Here is an 18,968-nt window from a genome sequence, read left to right on the forward strand (position 1 = left end):
CAAAAGATTAATCCAACAGAAAATGAAAATGAATCCCATTTCCCAGCTGACCAAAGCATGCTCCCCTCAAAAAAAAAAAAAAGTGTGTAATTACTAGTTTAAAATCTATTCCAATTACATCTCAGACCTTAGCTCAAATTGCTCCTGATCACTTTCTTCTCAGATTCAGCAGGTAAGTCACATTCAGTAAAAAAGTAGTGAAGTCTTCTAAATAATTTCTGGTGCTACACAGCAAGTAATCAGAACTCAGAATATAATAACATCCATGTGCTAAAAACCATGCCAGATCTGAAAGCATGTAGGCTTTTTCAACTAAATCTACCCTAGAAAACTTGAGTCAGCTCCAGCACCCTTGCACTCTGAAATGTGTGCATGAGGGAAGAGAACACTTAGGAGTCAAGATACCTACGTACTCCTTCCTACACTCCTACTCACTTGTACAAGCCACTCCCCTTCTCTTTGGACCTTCCTTATCTATAAAACAAGGAAGATGAAATAAGATGATCCCTCAGGTTCATGCCAACTCTAATATTCTACTATTCTAATTATTGTCTACATTTCCAAAAGTAAAAGGGAATTTATACTAAGCATATTTTAAACCTGTATAAAATTATGTTCTTTTGACCATTTTGGTCAATTCAAATTTATCGAGCATCTAATTACATATGTGTTAAGCACTGTGGATATCACAAGAACAAGATACAGGCCTCCCCAACAATTTCAGGGGAGGACAGAGATATATAATTAATTTCTATACTAGGTGTTTAATGCTATGAGGCCAGCACAATTGCTATAGTAGTACAGATAAAATACCTAAATAAGGTTGGGGCAATATAGGTTTTAAAAAAAAAATGTTCTTAGAGACTCCATTTAGTAAGATCATTTTGAAAGCTGTGTGGAAGATGTATTTGAAGACAGCAAGGTGAGAGGAAGACCTGGAGGACACTTTAGAGACCACTATAGACAGCAGTCTAGATAAGGGATGCTTAGCATCTAGAGTAGAGGAGTTAAAGAAGAAAAGCAGAGCAAACTGCTTATGAATAGTTGGCTCTCCTTAATTTAAATGTTGGCCATGAAATCTATTTTATATTACTTTAATGTATTCTCTCTACATAGATAAAAAAAGGCAAATTTCCAACCAGTTTCTACTCAAATGACCACAATTTCAAAACAAGTCTTACTAAAGGTTTTTCTACTTATGAATAAAATAATTTACTCAAAGAAGTCTCCAATATGAAATGTTAATGTCAAGTTTTCGTCTCTGCTCACTTTTATAGTTCTCTGAAAAGGCAGAACTCACAGCACAGACCAAAATTTAGAAAAAAAAAGTTTTGTTTTGTCTGTTTGTTTGTTTTGTTTTTTTGCCATGCCACGCAGCTTGCAGAAACTTAGTTCCCTGACCCGGGATGGAATCTAGGCCACAGCAGTGAAAGCACCAAGTCCTAACCACTAGACCACCAGGGTATTCCCAGGGAAAAAAAGTTTTAAGCAATAAATTCACATGTTATATCCAAGGCCATAAGCAGAATACCAAACCAAAATATACAGCAAGTAAGTAAAGGGCCAAAGATAAAAGACAAGTAAAAAGAATCACATGAAGCAAGGAACCCAAGATATAAAGCCTATTTACTTACAGGATCAACAAAGTCCATATTGAGTCCATAGCAAAGCTTTTGGATTCGAGATGTAATTTTGTCGAACATAACTCGCTCTTGGCGGCCATCTGAAGAATCAAACCATACAGTGTATGTTAGCACATATTAAGATAGCAACGTCAAAGAATCAAATGTAATCGGCATGTAAACTTTTTAAATTGTCCAAAACAAAACACTATTTTGTAGATAAATGATTCAGACCTCCAAGAGACTATTTTTTCATCTTCAAAAAGTAGGGATTGTATACCGAGTCTTCCCTTACATTGTACTTCAGATGGATTCTTACAATAAACTTCCCAAATGATCTGTTTCCCTCCTTGTCCCAAATGACAGGCAGAATTATTCTTCAAAACAAGTCAAAATCATGTCACTACCCCCATCCCAATAGTGGTTTATCATTTCCTTCAGAATCAATGTCAAAATCATTACAACGATCCATAGAATCCTACACAACTTGCCCTGTGTGCCCCCTTCCCCCACAACTTCACCTCCTACTCTCCCACCTTCCTCATTCATTCTACCTTGGCAACCCTGGCTCCTTGCTATCTATACCTCTTTTAGGTCTCTGCTCAAAGTCACCTTCTCAATAAGGCTTTCCCTGATCACTCTATTTTAAATTGCAATGCCCCAAACACAGCCTTGCTCCTCTTTATCCTACTCCTATGCTTTATTTTTCTCCATAGCACTTAGGATCATCTGATATACTCTATATTTTACTTATGCATCTGTTTATTGTGTGACTCTCCCCACCCATCCACGAGAATATAATTTCTGAAAGGAAAAAGACTGTGTCATGGTTTATTTACCGACATATGACCAAAGGCCAAGGCCTACCACATAGTAGGTACTCAAATATGTACTGAATGCTAAATGATTTATAAACCTGTCTCCATTCTAACACCTTCAACATAAACTTGGCTTACATACTCTCCTAGAGTAATTAATAATTTTGAACTTACTTCACACCATGTAAATAAGTACATCTTTCTATTTGTAACTCAAAACAATCTTTCAGAAGCAACCTCTTAGTTTTTATTTTGGAGATATGGAAGCATATACATATGGACCTTATCTAGTTAATCCTTTTATGATTTTGAACTTAGATCCTGTTACTCTTTGTTCTTCCTAACAAAAAGTCCTGGCTGGCCTGAGTACTTTCTCAAATGTTTGATAAAGAATAAATGACCCCCAAAAAATTAAAAAAAAAAAAAAAGTATAAAAAAAAAAAAAGAATAAATGAACAGTAAGATACCACCAGTAACTCATCATCAACAGAACAAGTTAGTTTTTCTTAAACATTAATATATTAACTAAGATAGCCCTTCTCTTTCTGATCACCATTATGATCTCCTTTTCTAACCAGACTCATATATGCAGTGTTTAACTCTAGAATTAAGTAAATTAGCTGGCCCACAGCGGGACTGAGCCCTCAATGCTCCACTAACTGGTTAGGCAGACAGGTGACCACAAAGCAATATTAGCAAACTGAGAATCTGCAGCTGCCAAATTAATCAGGAAACTGACAAAAAGTACAGTAACAATTATCTTAACTCACACTGGAAAGTGGAGGCACACTAAGGACCAAAGGACCAATGATCCACTGTTCTCTAGCCTATCATTCCACTCAGTCATTTTTTTTCAACCCACATGTTGATTTTACTATATCACTAACCCCTGCTTACATTATTATCCTCTTCTCTCAAAGGCCTTCCTTAATTTGGTCCCACGCCTCTTCTACTGTTCCCTGTGAAATATCCTCAGTGCCAACAGAGCCTTCCATCCCCACATCCATATCACTGCTTATACCTTACTCTGCCTAAAAGTCCCTCTTCCACCCTTCCATACACTAACTCCTACTCACTCCTCAACTCTCACCACATCCATGAAACCTGCCCCAACCACTGTAACTCACATTGACCTCTTCCTCCTGTGAAATCCTCTAGAACACTAATTGTCTGATTTTCCTCTGAGTACAAGCTGTCTTTTTTAATTTCTCACTCTTCAGGAAGACTTTGCTAGTACTGTAAGACCAACGATGTGCCTCTTCTATAAGATACGAACTTTCTCATCCCTCTACCTGCAAAATTTAGCCCACAGATCTTCACATTGCTGACTCAGTATTATTCAGGGCTCAGTTCAAATGTCAGCTCCCTCCCTGAGGATCCAACCTAAGATTACCTGCTCATTCATCTTGATCACATTACCCTGTTTTACTAGCATCATTTCACTAATCACTATCTAGAATTAACAGATTCTTACACGTTTACTTGTTTCTTGTATGCACTTTACTGTCACTCACACCAGAATGTAAACTCCAATGAGGAAAGGGATTTAGCTTGTTTTGTTCACTGCTGAATCCCCAGTACCTAAAACAGTTCCTGGCATAAAGAGATGCTGAGTATAGTCAGCCCTCTGTATCCACAGGTTCCACACGTGCAGATTCAACCAACCATGGATCATGTACTATTTATGATCCGCAGTTGGTTGAAGCCCTGGATGCGGAACTAGAACTTGCAGATGCAGAACCCACAGAGACTGAGGGACAACTATGGGACTTGAGCATACACAGACTTTGGTTTCTGCAGCAGGTCCTGGAACCAAATGCCCTGTGGATACTGAGGTACAACTGTAAACACTTTCTGAATAATTGAATGAATGAGCTTCCACAGCCTCTACTTTAGCTATTAGAATATTGATCATATTTTATTAATGTTTTTGTCTATCTTTCTCAATTGATTGTAAAATCTTTGAAAACAAGAAATTATGCCTACTCACCACTGTAACCTCAGTGCCCAGCACAGTACCCACACAGATCTGTAAAATAATACAGTGGGCTGTAAAGGGAATTAGAAAGGATGGGAGGGAGGAAGGGAGAGGAGGGGGAAGGATAGAGAAAGGATCTGAAATCAAAGATATCAGAGTGCAAACAGATGCTTTAGAAGGTATTATTTTGCAAACTGTTGTTTCAGTTTTATGTAAATACTTACATATACATGTGTGTATACTCAGTCATGACGTAAAATGTAATTTTTACTGTGGGTTACAATCCAAAGTTTTGAAAACACTATACTAAATTCCGAAGCACACTACAACTCAGCTACATTGCATTTATTCCAATGGTTCTCAACTTTTTTTTTTCAGCTTTAATCTCCTTGAGCAATACTGTTCCACCAAGAAAAACAGCTCAAGATAGCAGATGAGAAAAACTCATCTACTATTCCCTTCTGTTTAACAATTTTCACATGGATTCTTCCTACATCCCCAACAGCCCTAAGATCACGGTAGATGGAGATACCTTCTCCCTCTATTATTTCCCTCATGGTGCTTGGCAAGATATTAGCATGTTCAATAAGTAATACTCTACGTTGACTGCTAGTTGCCCTCCTGAATAATTACATTAACAAAAACTAGTTAGTTTGCTACCAGACTATCATGCCAAAAACGGGGGAGGGGGGGTGGCGGGGTGGAGAATACCCTAAACGAATTAAAGATCAAAAATAAAATAAAGAAACAAATCTAAGTACATATGTATATTAACAAGCCTTGCTGACTGCTACTGGCAGAGTCTAGCAGCGAACCATCTGGATCATATTATGGTCTCCGAAGGAATGAGAAGCAAAATAAGGCCTGCCTTTTACAGCTTGTTGTAGGTAGTGCTTTTTAAACCACAGTATTCGAAAGTGGACCCAAAAGGTTTAAAATGAAACACAGAGGTGTTACCCACTCCAGAGATCTATGTCCATAAGTTTTCAATTCATCTTGTTACAGATTTATCATAAGAGCTCCTCATCTTTCCATACCTTTTTCTAAAGGTCTAAAAAGCTGAATGCTCCTCTCTCACTCACAGGAATAGACCAATAAAAGTGCACTATGTATTTTGGTCTTTGGTCTCATCAGCTAAAAAGACAGATTAGGGAAATTCAGAGACTGATGTTCTAAAGATACTAATGACAGGAAGGGCCACCACTGTCCTCCTCTCCACCTCTTAACTGTAAACCACCTAGTTACAACCAAATCAACTACCTGCCAACTCACAACACTCATCATATCCTATATTTTAAAATAATTATTCTCATCCACTCTTTGAGCATCCATTCATGGCAGGTCCTGTGCTAAGTTTGGGCATAAAGTCCCATCTTTGAAACACTCACAGCCTGGTGGATAAAACAATCACTCAACCAGTATTTACCAAGTGCCTACAATTTTGAAATAACTCTAATGCTTTAACAGAGGCAAGCAGAGTCAACTCAAAACATATTCGTACCTGTCCCATGTGGTTCTCTGTTAACAGTATGTTTTGCTTTCGTTTTTCCAACCTGATTAAACCTTTTCCCAACCTGATTAATCCTTTTCCCCAGGCAAGTCTGTCTCCTCTTAAACTCAATCTCACAGAATCAAGCAAAGGACTGATACAAAGGAATTACTCAGCAAATCTACCGGGAATTAAGTGTTGAGGAAGAACAGAAGTCCCCGGCTCTTTCCTGTCCCCACCCTGTCAGAAGATGCCTTGGCCCCTCTACTCTGATTCCATATCTCTTCCCATCAAGGATAGGGCCAGCTAGTCCCGATCCCAACTCCTGGGGGAAATGGCAACACATCCCTTACGAAGGGCAAACTCCGTGGAGATGTCTGTGTCTGAGCCTACCATTTTTCAACCCATAGAAGAGATCAAGAAGCTGGTAGGTGCCCATGTAGGGTGCAGAGCCCCTGCTTTACTAGCCTCCCCGTGCCCAGGACAGGCGACCAAGCCTTTCAAATAAAACTCTGTTGTTAGCTATGGGTTCGAAGCCTGGCCTCACTAGCATCTACCCGGCTGACCAGGGGCTTCCTAGGTGGTGCAGTGGTTAAGAATCCGCCTGCCAATGCAGGGGACACAGGTTCGATCCCTGCTCCAGGAAGATCCCACATGCCACGGAGCAACTAAGCCCGTGTGCCAAAAAATAAATAAATAAATAAAGCGTACCCGGCTGACCGTGCAGCCCCCGAACCTCTCTCTGCGCTTCAGCAACTTCACCTGCGAAGCAGAGCCAATAAGCCCTGCCTGAGGGGCTCCCGGTGAGGAGTAAACTACAGCCTGCAAAGCGCTGGGCGCACACAGCTACCGTGCGCAAAAGAGAAGGTGGTGTTCTTTGGACTTGCGGCCGGATGGCAGCCTAGAGGCCAGGGGTGGGGGTGGGGACAGGCTGACCAAAGGGCCGGGGGCCGGGCAGCTGACAGGGCGGGAAGTCGCCGCCAGCAGCGCGGGAAGCGGCGGAGGCGGGCGGCCGGGCGCGGCTAACGGTTAGGGCGGCGGCGGCCCGCGTACCTCACCCGCCGTCCCCTCCCCGGCCTCTCACCTCGCTTGATAACATGCATCGCAGCTAGTGGCTGAGGCGCTGAGCGACGCGAGACGCGGCTGCAGCTCTGCGGCGCCGGCGGGATCGAGAAGGTGGCAGAGCGCGGAGGGTCACGCTTGAGGGGTGGCTCGGGTGCAGGGCCTGGAGTCGGGGCCGGAGAGCACTTTCCCTGCACAGAGCAGAGCAAGGGAATCCGAATCCCCTTCCCGCTCCCGCCAGCCGCGACGCAAAAGCTGTGCGACCAAGCAAAAATGACGTTATGAGACGCTGCCGGCGCCGCAGCCGGTGGGCTGGGCTAGTGTAGCAGAGAGTGGGCCTCGCTCCGCACTCGCCATGTTGAGTGTGGGCAGGGCCCCGCAGCCGACGCCTCTCCCCAGACCGTGTTGGGTGTGGGAGCGCCCGGAGGGAACGTCGCTCTCCCGCCGCCATGTTGAGTGTGGGTAAAGCCGCATCCGGGGCCCTGCGGCCGGACATGTCGCAGAGCCCGCCCCGGCCCTCTCGCTGGCAGGCCCCGCCGAGGGCGAGAGGGTTCAGGTGTTTTTGAAATTGCGAAACCCCACCCAGCCTTCCGCTTTTTCTTGTCTTGACGACTATGTTATAACCCGAGACTGCTCTCCGAGCTGAGCTCTAGCCTGAGATCCATAACCGGGGGCTGGGAGGCCCAGCGCCTTTAAGTCGGCCTGAACTCTAGCACTCAGTCAGCTTGGAAGAGCGCATTGCTAGGCCGAGGGCCTTTGGACTGTATCCGACGGAAATGGGAGCGAGCCCTGGCAGAGTTTTGAGCAGGTCAGGGCTGTGGTCCATTTGCTTTTAGAATTATCCAATGGATGTGGTTCGTGGAGGTGGACTAGACAGGACTTGCTTACCGAATGTGGGGAGTAAGAATAGGTGAGACAGGACGCACAAGGCTGGTGTAGAAGCTTCTGATTTGGGCTGGCAAACTCTTTTTTATAGTATGTCATGTGGCATCCCCTCCCTGAAACTTTTCATTGGTTTCTTACTGCCCTCAAGGTGGTTCCAGGGTTCCTGGGAAGTACAGCAACGCTTCAAAGATAATGTGGTGGCTTGGTTCCAGACCACTGCAATATAGCGAATATCACAGTAACGCAAGTCACACGAGGTTTTTGGTTTCTGGGTGCATATAAAAGTTATATTTACGGTATACTGTAGTCTGTTAAGTGTGCAATAGCATTATGTCTATTAAGAATGTATATACCTTAATAAAAAATACTTTATTGCTAAAAAATGTTAACCACCTTCTGAGCCTTCAGCAAGTGGCAATCTTTTTGCTGGCGGAGGGTGTGAAATATTGCAAGAATTACCAAATGTGACATAGAGACATGAAGTGAGCAAATGCTATTGGAAAAATCGTGCTGATAATACTTGCTTGCCACAAATCTTCAGTGTGTAAAAAACAGAATACTTGCAAAGTGCAGTAAAATGAGGTATGCCTGTAATTCTAAAACTCATAGGTGATAAGCGAAGCTATAGGATAGATAGGGTTAAATGGCCTAGAGGTAGGGTTGCCAGATTTAGCTAAAAAAAATGTATCCCAAATATTTCATGGGACATAATTATGCTAAAAATGTATTTGTCTGAGATTCAAATTTAACTGGGTATCCTGTATTTCATCTGGTAATCCCACCCAGAGAGCTTTGGGGTATGTGTAGTAGACTTTCACTTTCCCTTGGCAGAGGAGAAATGTCTCTTCATCCTACCTGCTATATCACAAAAAGCACAGAGAACACAATGAGAGTCGAAGCCAGCAGAGGTTAAAATCTCCTACATGCTTTAATGGACTTCAAAGAGTCTTATGAAATAACACAGAAAAACCCATGTGAGGGTGTCCAGGGGGTACAAGGCAGTCTGCAGCCTAGCACCCTCCCAAGACCAGCCCCAGGTGCCCCTACCCCAGGCCCAAAACAGGATCCCAGACTAAAGACATGGCAGGGAGTGGGGCAGAGGGAAAATACCTTTACAGCCATAGCAAAAACAGGTAAGGGAGAGAGTTGTCTAGAGGGTAGGAAGAGGCGGGGTGGGGAAGTGGTCACACAGCCACCTTGACCTACACCATCTTCCTTAGCCACCCCCTTCCCTGAACTGGCTGTGTCCTTGAGCCCCTGGCCCAGGCTATGCAGTAACATGAAAATGGGGTCTGACGGGGATTATGGGGTGCAGGCACTTGGGAAATTCAGGAGATTTCATTTTTCAATTTTAAACTGTCTTTTGGTTCAAATGTGACATCTTCCCCCCCAACAGCTCCAGAGCCCCATTAGAGCCCTGTATCATAGCTGAGGCTCCCATGGCCAGGGGAGCCCATTGTCCTGAGCCTCAGGAGTAATGATGCTTGGGGAGCATTTGGGCAGCACCTCTCATAGACAAACCCTCCTGTGGGGGGGGGGGGGGGGGGCGCGGTGGGGAGTGGATAAGAGAGAAGCAGGTGTGGGTGAGAGAAGACAGAAAAGGTGACTGCCTTGTAGCCCACATCTCTGGCTTCCACTAATCCTCCAACTAGGAGAAGTCTCTCCTGATCCTAGCCTAGCCTCTCTTCAGAACTCTAGTGGCTTGTTCTCTGGGAATTGGTTTCGCTCCCCCATGGACCCCTGGAGGCCTCAGTGAGCTCCAGGCTGAGGTTCCCTCTGGCCCACCACACTCCCAGAGAACAAACCTCAGATATTAAGTCCTAGGCCCCAGTCTGGGGCAAAAAGAACCATCGTCGGTGGGGTGGAAGAGATCTGAGGCACAGGTGTCAGAAGTTACTCCCCCTCTCTGCCCTGCTAGCTGCTAGGGGAAGTTGGGGAGTGGGGGGAGGGGGGGAGCCTGAAAAACAGGAGACAGAAACCAGAAACCAAACCTCAAAACTGGGACAGCAGAGACAGAAGCTGGAGCCCAGAGGTGGAGCTGGGAGCTGAGGGGACAGCAACTAAGACATGCGCTGAAGTGGAGAGGGGGTGACAGCAGCCGCCTATGGTTGGGAGGGAGGGAGGGCGGGCAGGCCATGGTGGTCAGTTAATAAATAATGTCGAAGGACCCGAGGATGCGGGGAGGGGCAGGTATGTACAGTGCCCATGCCCCAGGGCCTGCCCCTCCCGTGCCCCATGCTGGGGGCCAGGTATCTTGGAAGGGAGGGAAGGGGAGGCAGAAGACCAGGGAAGGACAGCTGTCCCGCCCCTGCCACCACCCTCATCCTGCCTACTTCTTAAGAGGCTTCTTAAAGATTTTGAGGGGAAACTTCTTCCGGCCTGGGCTGGAGTCTGTCTCCTCACCAATGGAGCCATTATCCTCCTCAGCCGCGCCCTTCTTGCCAGCCAGGTGGGGAATACGTGTATTTCGGCTAGCCTGCAGGGCTCGGCTGTCCCCAGCTGGAGATGGCGTGTCTGGGTCTGGGGGACTGGGGCTGTGAGAACGGGAAGAATCCAAATGTGGAGAACCGCTAGGTGGGACTGGGGAGCTCAGCTCCATCAGGCTGTGGGCCTTGTCCAGCCCGTGGTTCAGCGCCAGCAGTGCCTTCTTGGCCAGGGCAGGGCTGTCAGGCAGTTTCTCCCCCAGAGAGCCGGGGTGGACCCCCTCAATCAGCCGGTGGCTGCCGTTGGAAGTCATGGCACTGAGAGCCTCGTCTGCTGCACGGACCATCTGAGGAGGCTTGGGGGCCAGACGCTGGCGGTCACTCATGTGGAGGGAGGACTCCGAATCGGAATGGGTCAAATCCCTGTAAGACAGGTCAGAGAGGAAGAAAGGGACACACAGAGGATGGGGGGCAGGGGGGAATTTGAAGAGGAGCGAGGGACCACGTGAGAAGGCAAGGGCAGGGTAGGAAGATGAGGATGGGGAGAGGGGCCAGAGAGATAAAATAGGGTGAACAGCAGGTAGGAAGGAGGGAAGAATGAGAAACAGAGGGAAGTTGAGCAGGCCATAAGCACGGGATAAGAGAGGAGGCAGGAATAGGGAACACAGATGGGAGAAGAGATAAGGAGAAAAGGGTAAAATTGAGGAGGAAGAAAAGCAAAAGGAGAAGCAGGTAGAAATAAGGAGGACCAAGGGGAGGGGGGGAAAATGAGGGAAAAGTGATGGAGAGAAGAAGCAGACAAGAAGCAAAAACAAATGTCATTATACTGTTACCTTTCTGGCAAAGGGCTTTCTAAGGCTTGGGCCCCACCCCTGATGAATGGCTGGGCCCTAAACTGCTGCAACCGTAGGCTTCAATGCCACAGGCATCCTCCTCAATGAAATCTCTGCTTCCATAGCTGGCTAGATTTCTTAGGACTCAACCCTAAGCTAACACAGAACCCACATATTTCTCTGAGTCACTGTTTTCCATGCCTTCCTCCCCCACTTACTCCTGCCACACTCTGGGACACATCCAGCCTGGGCCAGGCCCCAAGGAACAGGGCACATGCAGTGAATGGGCCTGACCCAGCCTGGGGAGAAAAAGGTTAGAACAGCCTTGCAAACAATCCCTTACCCACCCCAAAAGGCCAAGATTCTGCCTCTTCCAACCCTCTCTCAGGATTCAAAGGAGGTCACAGAGAAGTGTTTCAGAGTTCAAACCAAAGTCGGCTGGCAGCAGGAAGGCTGGGATCTTTTTCAGAGCTCTGCTGATGGGGAATGTAGGGAGGTATAGAAAGACAGGACATTGGCCTTTAAGGAGCAGTGGTTCAGAACGGCTGCGCACTGGAAGTCCTAAGGTCTATTTCAACTTCCATCTCTGCCTGAGGCTTGCTGTTGTGTGACCATGGACAAGTCATCTGACCTTGCTGGTCCTCGATTTTGGCCAAATGAAGATAACACAATTCAATTATCTTGCAAGACTGGAGGCCCAAATATGTTGGCAAAGCACTTGAAAATGTAGAAAGTATTGTGGGAATGAAGATGATGAGGCCAGTCAAGCAGGAAGACCCTTCCATGGGCCAGTCACAAGAGGCTTCTTTGCAAGGCTGAACTGCAGGGACACAGCACTGCACGCTGGACATGCACACACAGAGGCAGTCCAGGATCGTTGACACCCCTTAAGGGGCTGGCTATTCCTAAGAAGACCATGAACTAATTCTGGACACCACCCCTCTGCCTCTACAGACAAAAGGGTAAATATGGGAGTCCCCTGCCAATCCCTTAATCTTCCTCCTGCTTTCCCAGAGGCCTGAGATCCCATGGCAGAGGCAGAGGAGAGGGCTAAGGGAAATGTTTAAACATCCAAGTCAGAAAACCAAAGGGAAAGGGTCATGAGTGGGAGAGGAGAGCACAGCAGGACCTGGAAAGAAGGAGGCTGTGGGTGAAAAATTAGGGAGGGCACCAGGCTCCAAAAACAGGCAAAAGCAGGAGGTTGGCTAATAGTTATTATAGGTTTAATTCTCAGTAGGAAACAATTAACTAAGCAGCCACTCTGTGGGCCAGTACCTTCCTGGAGACGGGACAGCAGAGAACAATCCCAGCTCCAGCTCTCATTCCAAATACTGTTTCAGTCACCTACTCTGGTGTTTACCACTTGTCTCATATTGGCTTTCATATTTCTGATGATGTCCTTGCTTCTATCTAAATGTGTCCTTGTTTCTCTAAATCCCAAGATGATCCTGTCCGTATCCTGCCTTTTCCACACAGATATGAACCACTAAGCAAGGTGCCAAGGAAATTCTGGGGAGCAGCCACACTGGGATGTGGGGCCCTCTAGGCTAAGGAGGTGAGGATCCTCGGAGCCTACCTTTCTAACGCCACGGAAGGAAAAGAGGTCAAGAGGTTGGTGTCCACCCAGACTCACTCCTCCTGGCCCACTACCTCACTTGATCGTGAGTCCCATCCCTCTATTCCTCCGTCATCAACAAAAGCTGAGACTTCTTAAAGCAAGAAAAGAACTGGGAGGAAGCCTGGGTGGATACAGGAGGGGAAAGGCCCATTGAGGCAAACTCACCTTCCCTCCCTGAATCTCTGAGACAATTCAGGTCAGGGGTGTCCCTCCCCAAAGGCTGGGCTGCCTTGGGCTCCCACCCCAAGCTACTAACCTTACTAGAGAGCCTGTTTGCCTTTAGAGACGATCCTCTGATGCGTGGTGCAAAAGAAAATTCAGTGGTGAACAGGCCAGGCAGATGCAGGTACTCCCCCACCTTCCCTCCCACTGCCCTCAGCCTGGGCCTTGCAGTGTGAGAGTCACAGCGTCCTCTAGTGCCCCCAACCCACTTCAGTCCTCGCCATCTGTTTTGGGAAGGGCAGTCTCCCTACCTACGCTTTTGGATGAAAATGAGGATGAGGATGAAGATGAGCAGCTCTGCTTCTAATAAAGGCTGTCCTTTTGTGAAAGAGAAAGGAACAGCCTTCAAGGATAACTCTCCAGAGCTTCGAGGGGCAGAGCTAGAGAGACTGGTATCCAGAGTGAGGCAGGATCAAAAGGAAGCAACAGGGTAAGCAGGCTGCAGCCCAGAGGCCAGGACGGAGCCGTGGTCACAGCTTCAGAGATGAGAGGTCCTTCCAGAGGAGAGGGACTTCCTGAGGGTCCTCTATGCTTGCTCAGACAAGGTCAAGGCTACTGTCTCTGACCCTAGCCTATCATCTTGAGGTATTAGCAGGGAGAAGCCCTCCAGCTGCCAGACCAGGCTGTGGGAGAAGGCCTTTCATCAGTTCTTATACAGTTCACTTACTGAGACCTTGTGGAAGGACAGAAATATCCAACAGGATGTCCTGGAATGAAAAGCCAAGTTCTAGTCTGTGTTCTGCTCCTAATTAGCTTTGGGACCTGGGGAAAATTACCTAACCTTTCAGAACCTTAACTTCCTTCTCTGAACATGAGTGTTTTAATGCCTGCCTGACCTATAAACCTTGCTTGTTCAAAACCCCTAAGTCTGTTTCCCCCCTCCTGAACAGTAATTCCATGAAGGCTACCACGTCCATTCAGTCACCCAAGCTAGAAACCCGGGCATCATCCTAGACTCCTCCCTTTCCTCCACTCCTCAAACCAGTTACCAAATTAATCCTCTCATTTCTATCCCAAGACCTTGTTACCTCCCCTGGTGGCCTACTGCAATGACTCCCAAATTCCTGTAGTCTCCCATTCTTTCCTTTATACAGGCCACTAAAATGTTCTTTCTAAAATGCAAATATGACCAATTCACTTTCTTCTGAAGACCCCTTTGCAGTTCTCCATCTCCTAAAGGGTAATGGCCAAAGCCCCTAGCCTTTCAGAGCCCCTCGTCATTCTAGTCTCATCTACTACCCCTTCCCACCAACACACAGCCAATGTTCTAACCATACGTAGATCAGACTCTCTTGAAACTCCGTGCCTCTGCATGTGTTTCCTCTGCCTAGAATACACTTTCTCCTTTTCCTGCACACAGGGTGTCAGCACAAATGTCATCTCTTTTGTGAAGCGTTCCACCCAGGTTCACACTGTTAGTCATTCCCTCTTCAACACCCCCATAGCACTTATCAAACTGTTCCAGAATTATTTATGTACCTCTCCCAGACCAGACTGTAATTCTTGATGGCTGGGTTTCTTTCTTATCATCTACGAATCCCCATGCCCAGCAGAGCCTGGCAGAGGGAGTAAAGGAAGTGAGGACTCCATTGAGATAACAGACGTGAAAGTTTAGGCCAAAGTGCTATAGGACCGTGAGGGAGTGGGGTTGTTACTCATTTTTAGAGTCAGCAAACCCCAGACAGGGAAGGGAAGAAAGGTGTAGGGAGTTAGGCTGACCTTAAGGAGGAGTCCCAGGCTGGGAGAGGATAGGACAAGGAGAAGGTGCCCCACTGCACACCCCCCACAGCTGACCAAGCAGCAGCCAGCAGGCAAAGGCCAAGGGAAAGGCAGCAGAGAGGCAAGGAAGGGAAGAAGGAAAGAGAAGAGAGACAGCTGATACCCCAAGCTCTCTGAATGCCAAGGCATCACAGCGGTGCTGTCAGAAGGGAGTGGGTCAGGGTAGGGCTCCATCTGGAGGAAATAGGAAGTGCTTTGGTGGTAATAAACAGGGTGGACATGGACGGTGGTGATGGAGGTGGAGGTGGTGGTGGTGGTGGTGGTGGTGGCAGTGGTGGTAGTGGTAGAGGAGCAGGAAGAAGAAGCAGAGGCAGATGGAGCACTGGTCCCGAGGCCTTCAGAACTGAAAGACTGTCCAGATGAAAGGCTGCGCATTCGCCGCAGAGAGACCCGGCTTGTCAAGAAGTGGCCAGCCTCGCCCTCTACCAACCTCTGAGATCCCAGGCCATGCTGTGGCTCCGTCAGGCGCTGCCGGACGCTGCTCTGCAGACTGGGGGCTGCAAGGAGAATGAAGAAAGTGTGAGGGAGGGCCAGTCTACTTTGGGCTGGCAGGAAGCAGGTTTGCCCATGGAGAAATGCTTGCTGGAGACCACTCTGGGCCTTCGGTGCCCAATCTGGAGAATGGGGTGCCTCCTCCCCAACGCCTCCCACTGGGGGTCCTAAAAGGATGGGGAAGTTGAAGATGAGGTGCCCAGGTCAGTTTTTATGGCAATTCCAATGGAGGGAGACCTAGGGCCAACATTACTATAAAGGGAGATGGTGAGGCAGTTAGTGGGAGGACGCAGGCAGGACAGTGTAGGATAAGGGTTTGGGACAAGATCCGGGAGGGCACTAAGAAGCAGCCTTTTTAGAAAGCCAAACTCAAGAAATAATTCACAACTCAGACAAGGATTTATACACAAACATGTTCACTGCATCATTATTAACTGTATGAAAGTGAAAATAAAGATGGAACAATAGGAAAATTATAATATATCCAGTTGCTGGAAGGTTATACAGCTATTAAAAATGCTGCTTATGGGAATTCCCTGGTCGTCCAGTGGTTAGGACTCGGCACCTTCACTGCTGGGGCCCAGGTTCGATTCCTGGTCGAGGAACTAACATCCTGCAAGCCATGCGGCATGGCCAGAAAAAAAGCTCTTGAGAAGATTTTTAAAACATAGAAAAATGCCTATTAAAATGCTCAGGGAAAACAAAAGGATACAAATTTTCACGTAAAAGGAATACCTTGAGCTACAGAATACAAAAGATGGGAATTTGAAACCAGGCCTTTCTATTTCTAGCTGTGACCTTGAATAACTTACTTCCCTATTTGAACTCCTAATTTATAAGATCCTTCAGCATTGTCATGAGGCTTCAAGATAACATTTTTAAAGTGCCTGACACAGTTCCTGGCACTCAACAAATGGTAGTGGTTATTATCCTGACCACATCAAAAAGTTATTTAAAAATTCACAAACAAAAGACTGAAAGAGAAGGTGCTCAAACATGGTGGGATTGCACGTGCCCATATTTACTCTTTTTACTTTCCGAATTTCTTCTAATAATCATGTACACAAAAAAGAACCAGCCCTTGGATCAATGCTGTAAATCAGGCTCTTGGAAGATGATGGCCACCATGCCCAGAGAAGGGATATGTGGGTACCAGGTAACTTAGAGATGTGCTAGAGCATCCCTCTTGGGCTCACTCCCAGCTGCAGTTGAAAACAGAATTCACACCTCTGCTTTTTTCTCCTTTACCCTGATAGATGGGCCTTCCTGCCTTCTCCCTAAAGATGGGAGAAAGGACCAAGTTACATGGATGGCAGAAGCCTTGGAAGGGCCATCAGGAAGAGAGCTCAGTTCCATGGTGATGGACAGCTAAGGAGGCAGGGCTTCTATGGCTGGTGGCTTTCAAGACATGATAGGGAGGCTTAAGGGGAGGAGAAAGCATGGAATAGGGACGGGGAAAGAGAGACAGAAGGGGAAAACAGAGAAAGAGAAAAGAGGAAGAGGATCTTTCCTTCCCTCTTTCCATCTCAGCCCAGCTAGATGAAGGGCCACCGGGACATCTGTCTAGCTGGGCTGAAAGGAGAAGCCCTAGCCTTCCATCACCATGGCTGTTCTCTCTCCAGCCCTCAGCTGAGCAGGCTGATTCTTCTCACCCCCGGACCCTTCCCTGAAGTTAGTAGGGACTGTGGTGAGGGAATAGCAGGAGCAGGCAGGGGAGTGACTCAGGCAGGAGAAGGGCCCCATGGGGTAGGAGTGCTGGTTTAGTCCCAAAAGTTGGAAAAACAAAAGCCCCAAAGGGGCTCTGCAAACCCGGGTATTTCCAGAGGGACTGATCATCCGAGCCGGCGGATGCTGAGCAGAGAGAGCGGTCACTGAACCTACGCCCCATCAGCCAGGCAGCGTCTAGGGTCCAACAGCCAGGCCAAAAGGAGAAGAGAATCTGATTTATAGAAGGCTTCATCCTGCCCCTCAATGGGATAAGGGAAGGGCCAGGGAGCAAGGGGTGGGTGACTCAGAGCTAATGAAGGTCCCTCCCAACCCGGAGAACATAGGAGCCTTTAGATCAATTCATCAATATCAAGCTCTACCTGCTAGTGATCCTAAACTTGTTGGGCCTTTGACTAAAGCTCTGCAAGATATCAGTCCAGGGAAAGAAGAGGCTTGGCCAGAGGCAAACTATCGTTGAAGAAATTTACAGATACATCCTGTCTGGAGCTAGAATCGAGCCTGATTAAAGAATCTGACTTTCTGAAAGTGAGCCCCTAACCCAGCCCAGCTTTCTGCCATACCCTCTGCACTCATGGGATGTGGGCCCAGGACAAAAGTTTTTCCATAAAAGTCTATTCTATTTATCTAAAATAGCCTCTGATCCAGAGAAAAATTAAACAGGGTCAGTAAGGGATATGTCCCTTCTTTCACTGAAAAATTCCCACAGTGTTGTCTCCTTCGCCTCTGCTCTAATCAGCTCTCACCACTCACAGGGGAGAAAAGGGAGAGGGAAGACCCAGACAGAGAGCGGGGATGGCCCAGAGTTCAGGTGGAAAGCCGGACACGCTTGTGCAGGAGATCCCTCCTGGACAAGAATGTCTTTCTGGCTTGGAGGATTTAGAGCTGTATCACTGTAAGGGACTATTGCTTCCTGGGGTGTCACATGAAAAAACAGAAAGGGACCTCACGCCATACATCTATTTTAGCAATTAAAAATAAGGAATATAAAATTAAAACAAACTAAAGCTGTAAGTAGTCAAAATGAATGCCATTTTTATATTATGAACCACCAAAGGAGATTATTTTTATAAAGGTAAGTAGGGGGGGGGGGGGAAGGAGAATAAAGGGATTAAAAAAACACAAAGAGTGAAGGGAGACACACTTAACACAATAGACCCATGGGGCAGACAGAGCATATAGCAAGGGAAAACCACCAAAAGGACAACTATAAAGGAACATCTTGATGCAGACTGTGCTATATTAACCAAGGTCATGGGTTAAATTATCTTGGTTTCTGCCCCATATGTTGCTTAAGCATGGCAGAGGCCAACTTCTCAATCTGCACATCAAAGGCTCCTTCCCTCATCCCCACCCAAGAGGTCACCTACACTGCATGGACAAGGGTGACACAATCTCCTCATCCAAGTCATCCACGTCGTCGGTCATGATGAAGTGGGCAGGGTTGGGGCGCGTACTACCCATCCAGCTGGGGTCTATGTTGAGGGCAGCCACCAGTGAGTGGATGCCGGGATTATTGACAATCTGGAAGCCACAGAGGATCTCAATCTGTTGCCAACGGTGCAGGCGTTCTCGCAGAGCTGCTGTTACCTCGCTCAGAGCTTGCCTGCAGACAGATGAAAGAAAATGGCAGGCATGGGCTGGGCGTGAGCCCCAGTTGAAATGAGGCTTCTTCTCAGAGGAACAAGTTGAGGGGATATGTGTAAATAAGAAACACAATTAAATCATAAACTTAAGAGCAAGGCTGGAGATAGGTAAGGACTGGGGCAGGAGACCAGAGTTGTAATCTCTACCAGTGAAGAAGCAGAACTGGGGCTGGAGGCCCTGGATACCCTTAAACTCTGAGGATGGGATGCACATCGCCAGAGCTGGGCAGCAGGTGCTACTCACTTAGCTGTTAAGATTTTGTGATCCACATCATCCAGGGAAGAGCTGTGGGCCACGTGGAAGGTGCCAAAGAGTGTGTTTCTCTTCTTTTTTATCTTCTCAGCCTGCAAAGATGAGGCCCTCAGCTTAAAGAGA

At 47.0% G+C, this 18,968-nt stretch overlaps 2 protein-coding genes across 9 annotated transcripts in view; both read right to left on the bottom strand.

Moving 5' to 3' along the window:
* RRM1 (ribonucleotide reductase catalytic subunit M1) overlaps positions 1–7,332 on the bottom strand; it is a 42,121-nt gene extending 34,789 nt beyond the window's left edge. For both annotated transcript variants that reach the window (XM_057749934.1, XM_057749932.1), the window contains exons 1-2: positions 6,992–7,332; positions 1,635–1,723 (exon numbers count right to left, since the gene is read on the bottom strand). In XM_057749934.1, the coding sequence (XP_057605917.1) occupies positions 1,635–1,723; positions 6,992–7,010 (108 nt within the window). In that variant the 5' untranslated portion in view covers positions 7,011–7,332. The remainder of the gene's footprint in view (positions 1–1,634; positions 1,724–6,991) is intronic.
* Positions 7,333–8,763: 1,431 nt separating this feature from the next.
* The window catches only part of STIM1 (stromal interaction molecule 1), a 196,241-nt gene continuing 186,036 nt past the window's right edge, over positions 8,764–18,968 (bottom strand). For 5 of the 7 annotated variants that reach the window (XM_057747449.1, XM_057747445.1, XM_057747450.1 and 2 more), the window contains 5 exons: positions 18,837–18,937; positions 18,317–18,552; positions 17,031–17,123; positions 15,160–15,226; positions 8,764–10,700 (listed from right to left, as the gene is read on the bottom strand). In XM_057747449.1, the coding sequence (XP_057603432.1) occupies positions 10,184–10,700; positions 15,160–15,226; positions 17,031–17,123; positions 18,317–18,552; positions 18,837–18,937 (1,014 nt within the window). In that variant the 3' untranslated portion in view covers positions 8,764–10,183. The remainder of the gene's footprint in view (positions 10,701–15,159; positions 15,227–17,030; positions 17,124–18,316; positions 18,553–18,836; positions 18,938–18,968) is intronic. The other 2 variants (XM_057747451.1, XM_057747447.1) reach the window with 1 other exon arrangement.

This window comes from Hippopotamus amphibius, chromosome 9 (assembly GCF_030028045.1).
Source record: "Hippopotamus amphibius kiboko isolate mHipAmp2 chromosome 9, mHipAmp2.hap2, whole genome shotgun sequence".
NCBI lineage: Eukaryota > Metazoa > Chordata > Mammalia > Artiodactyla > Hippopotamidae > Hippopotamus > Hippopotamus amphibius.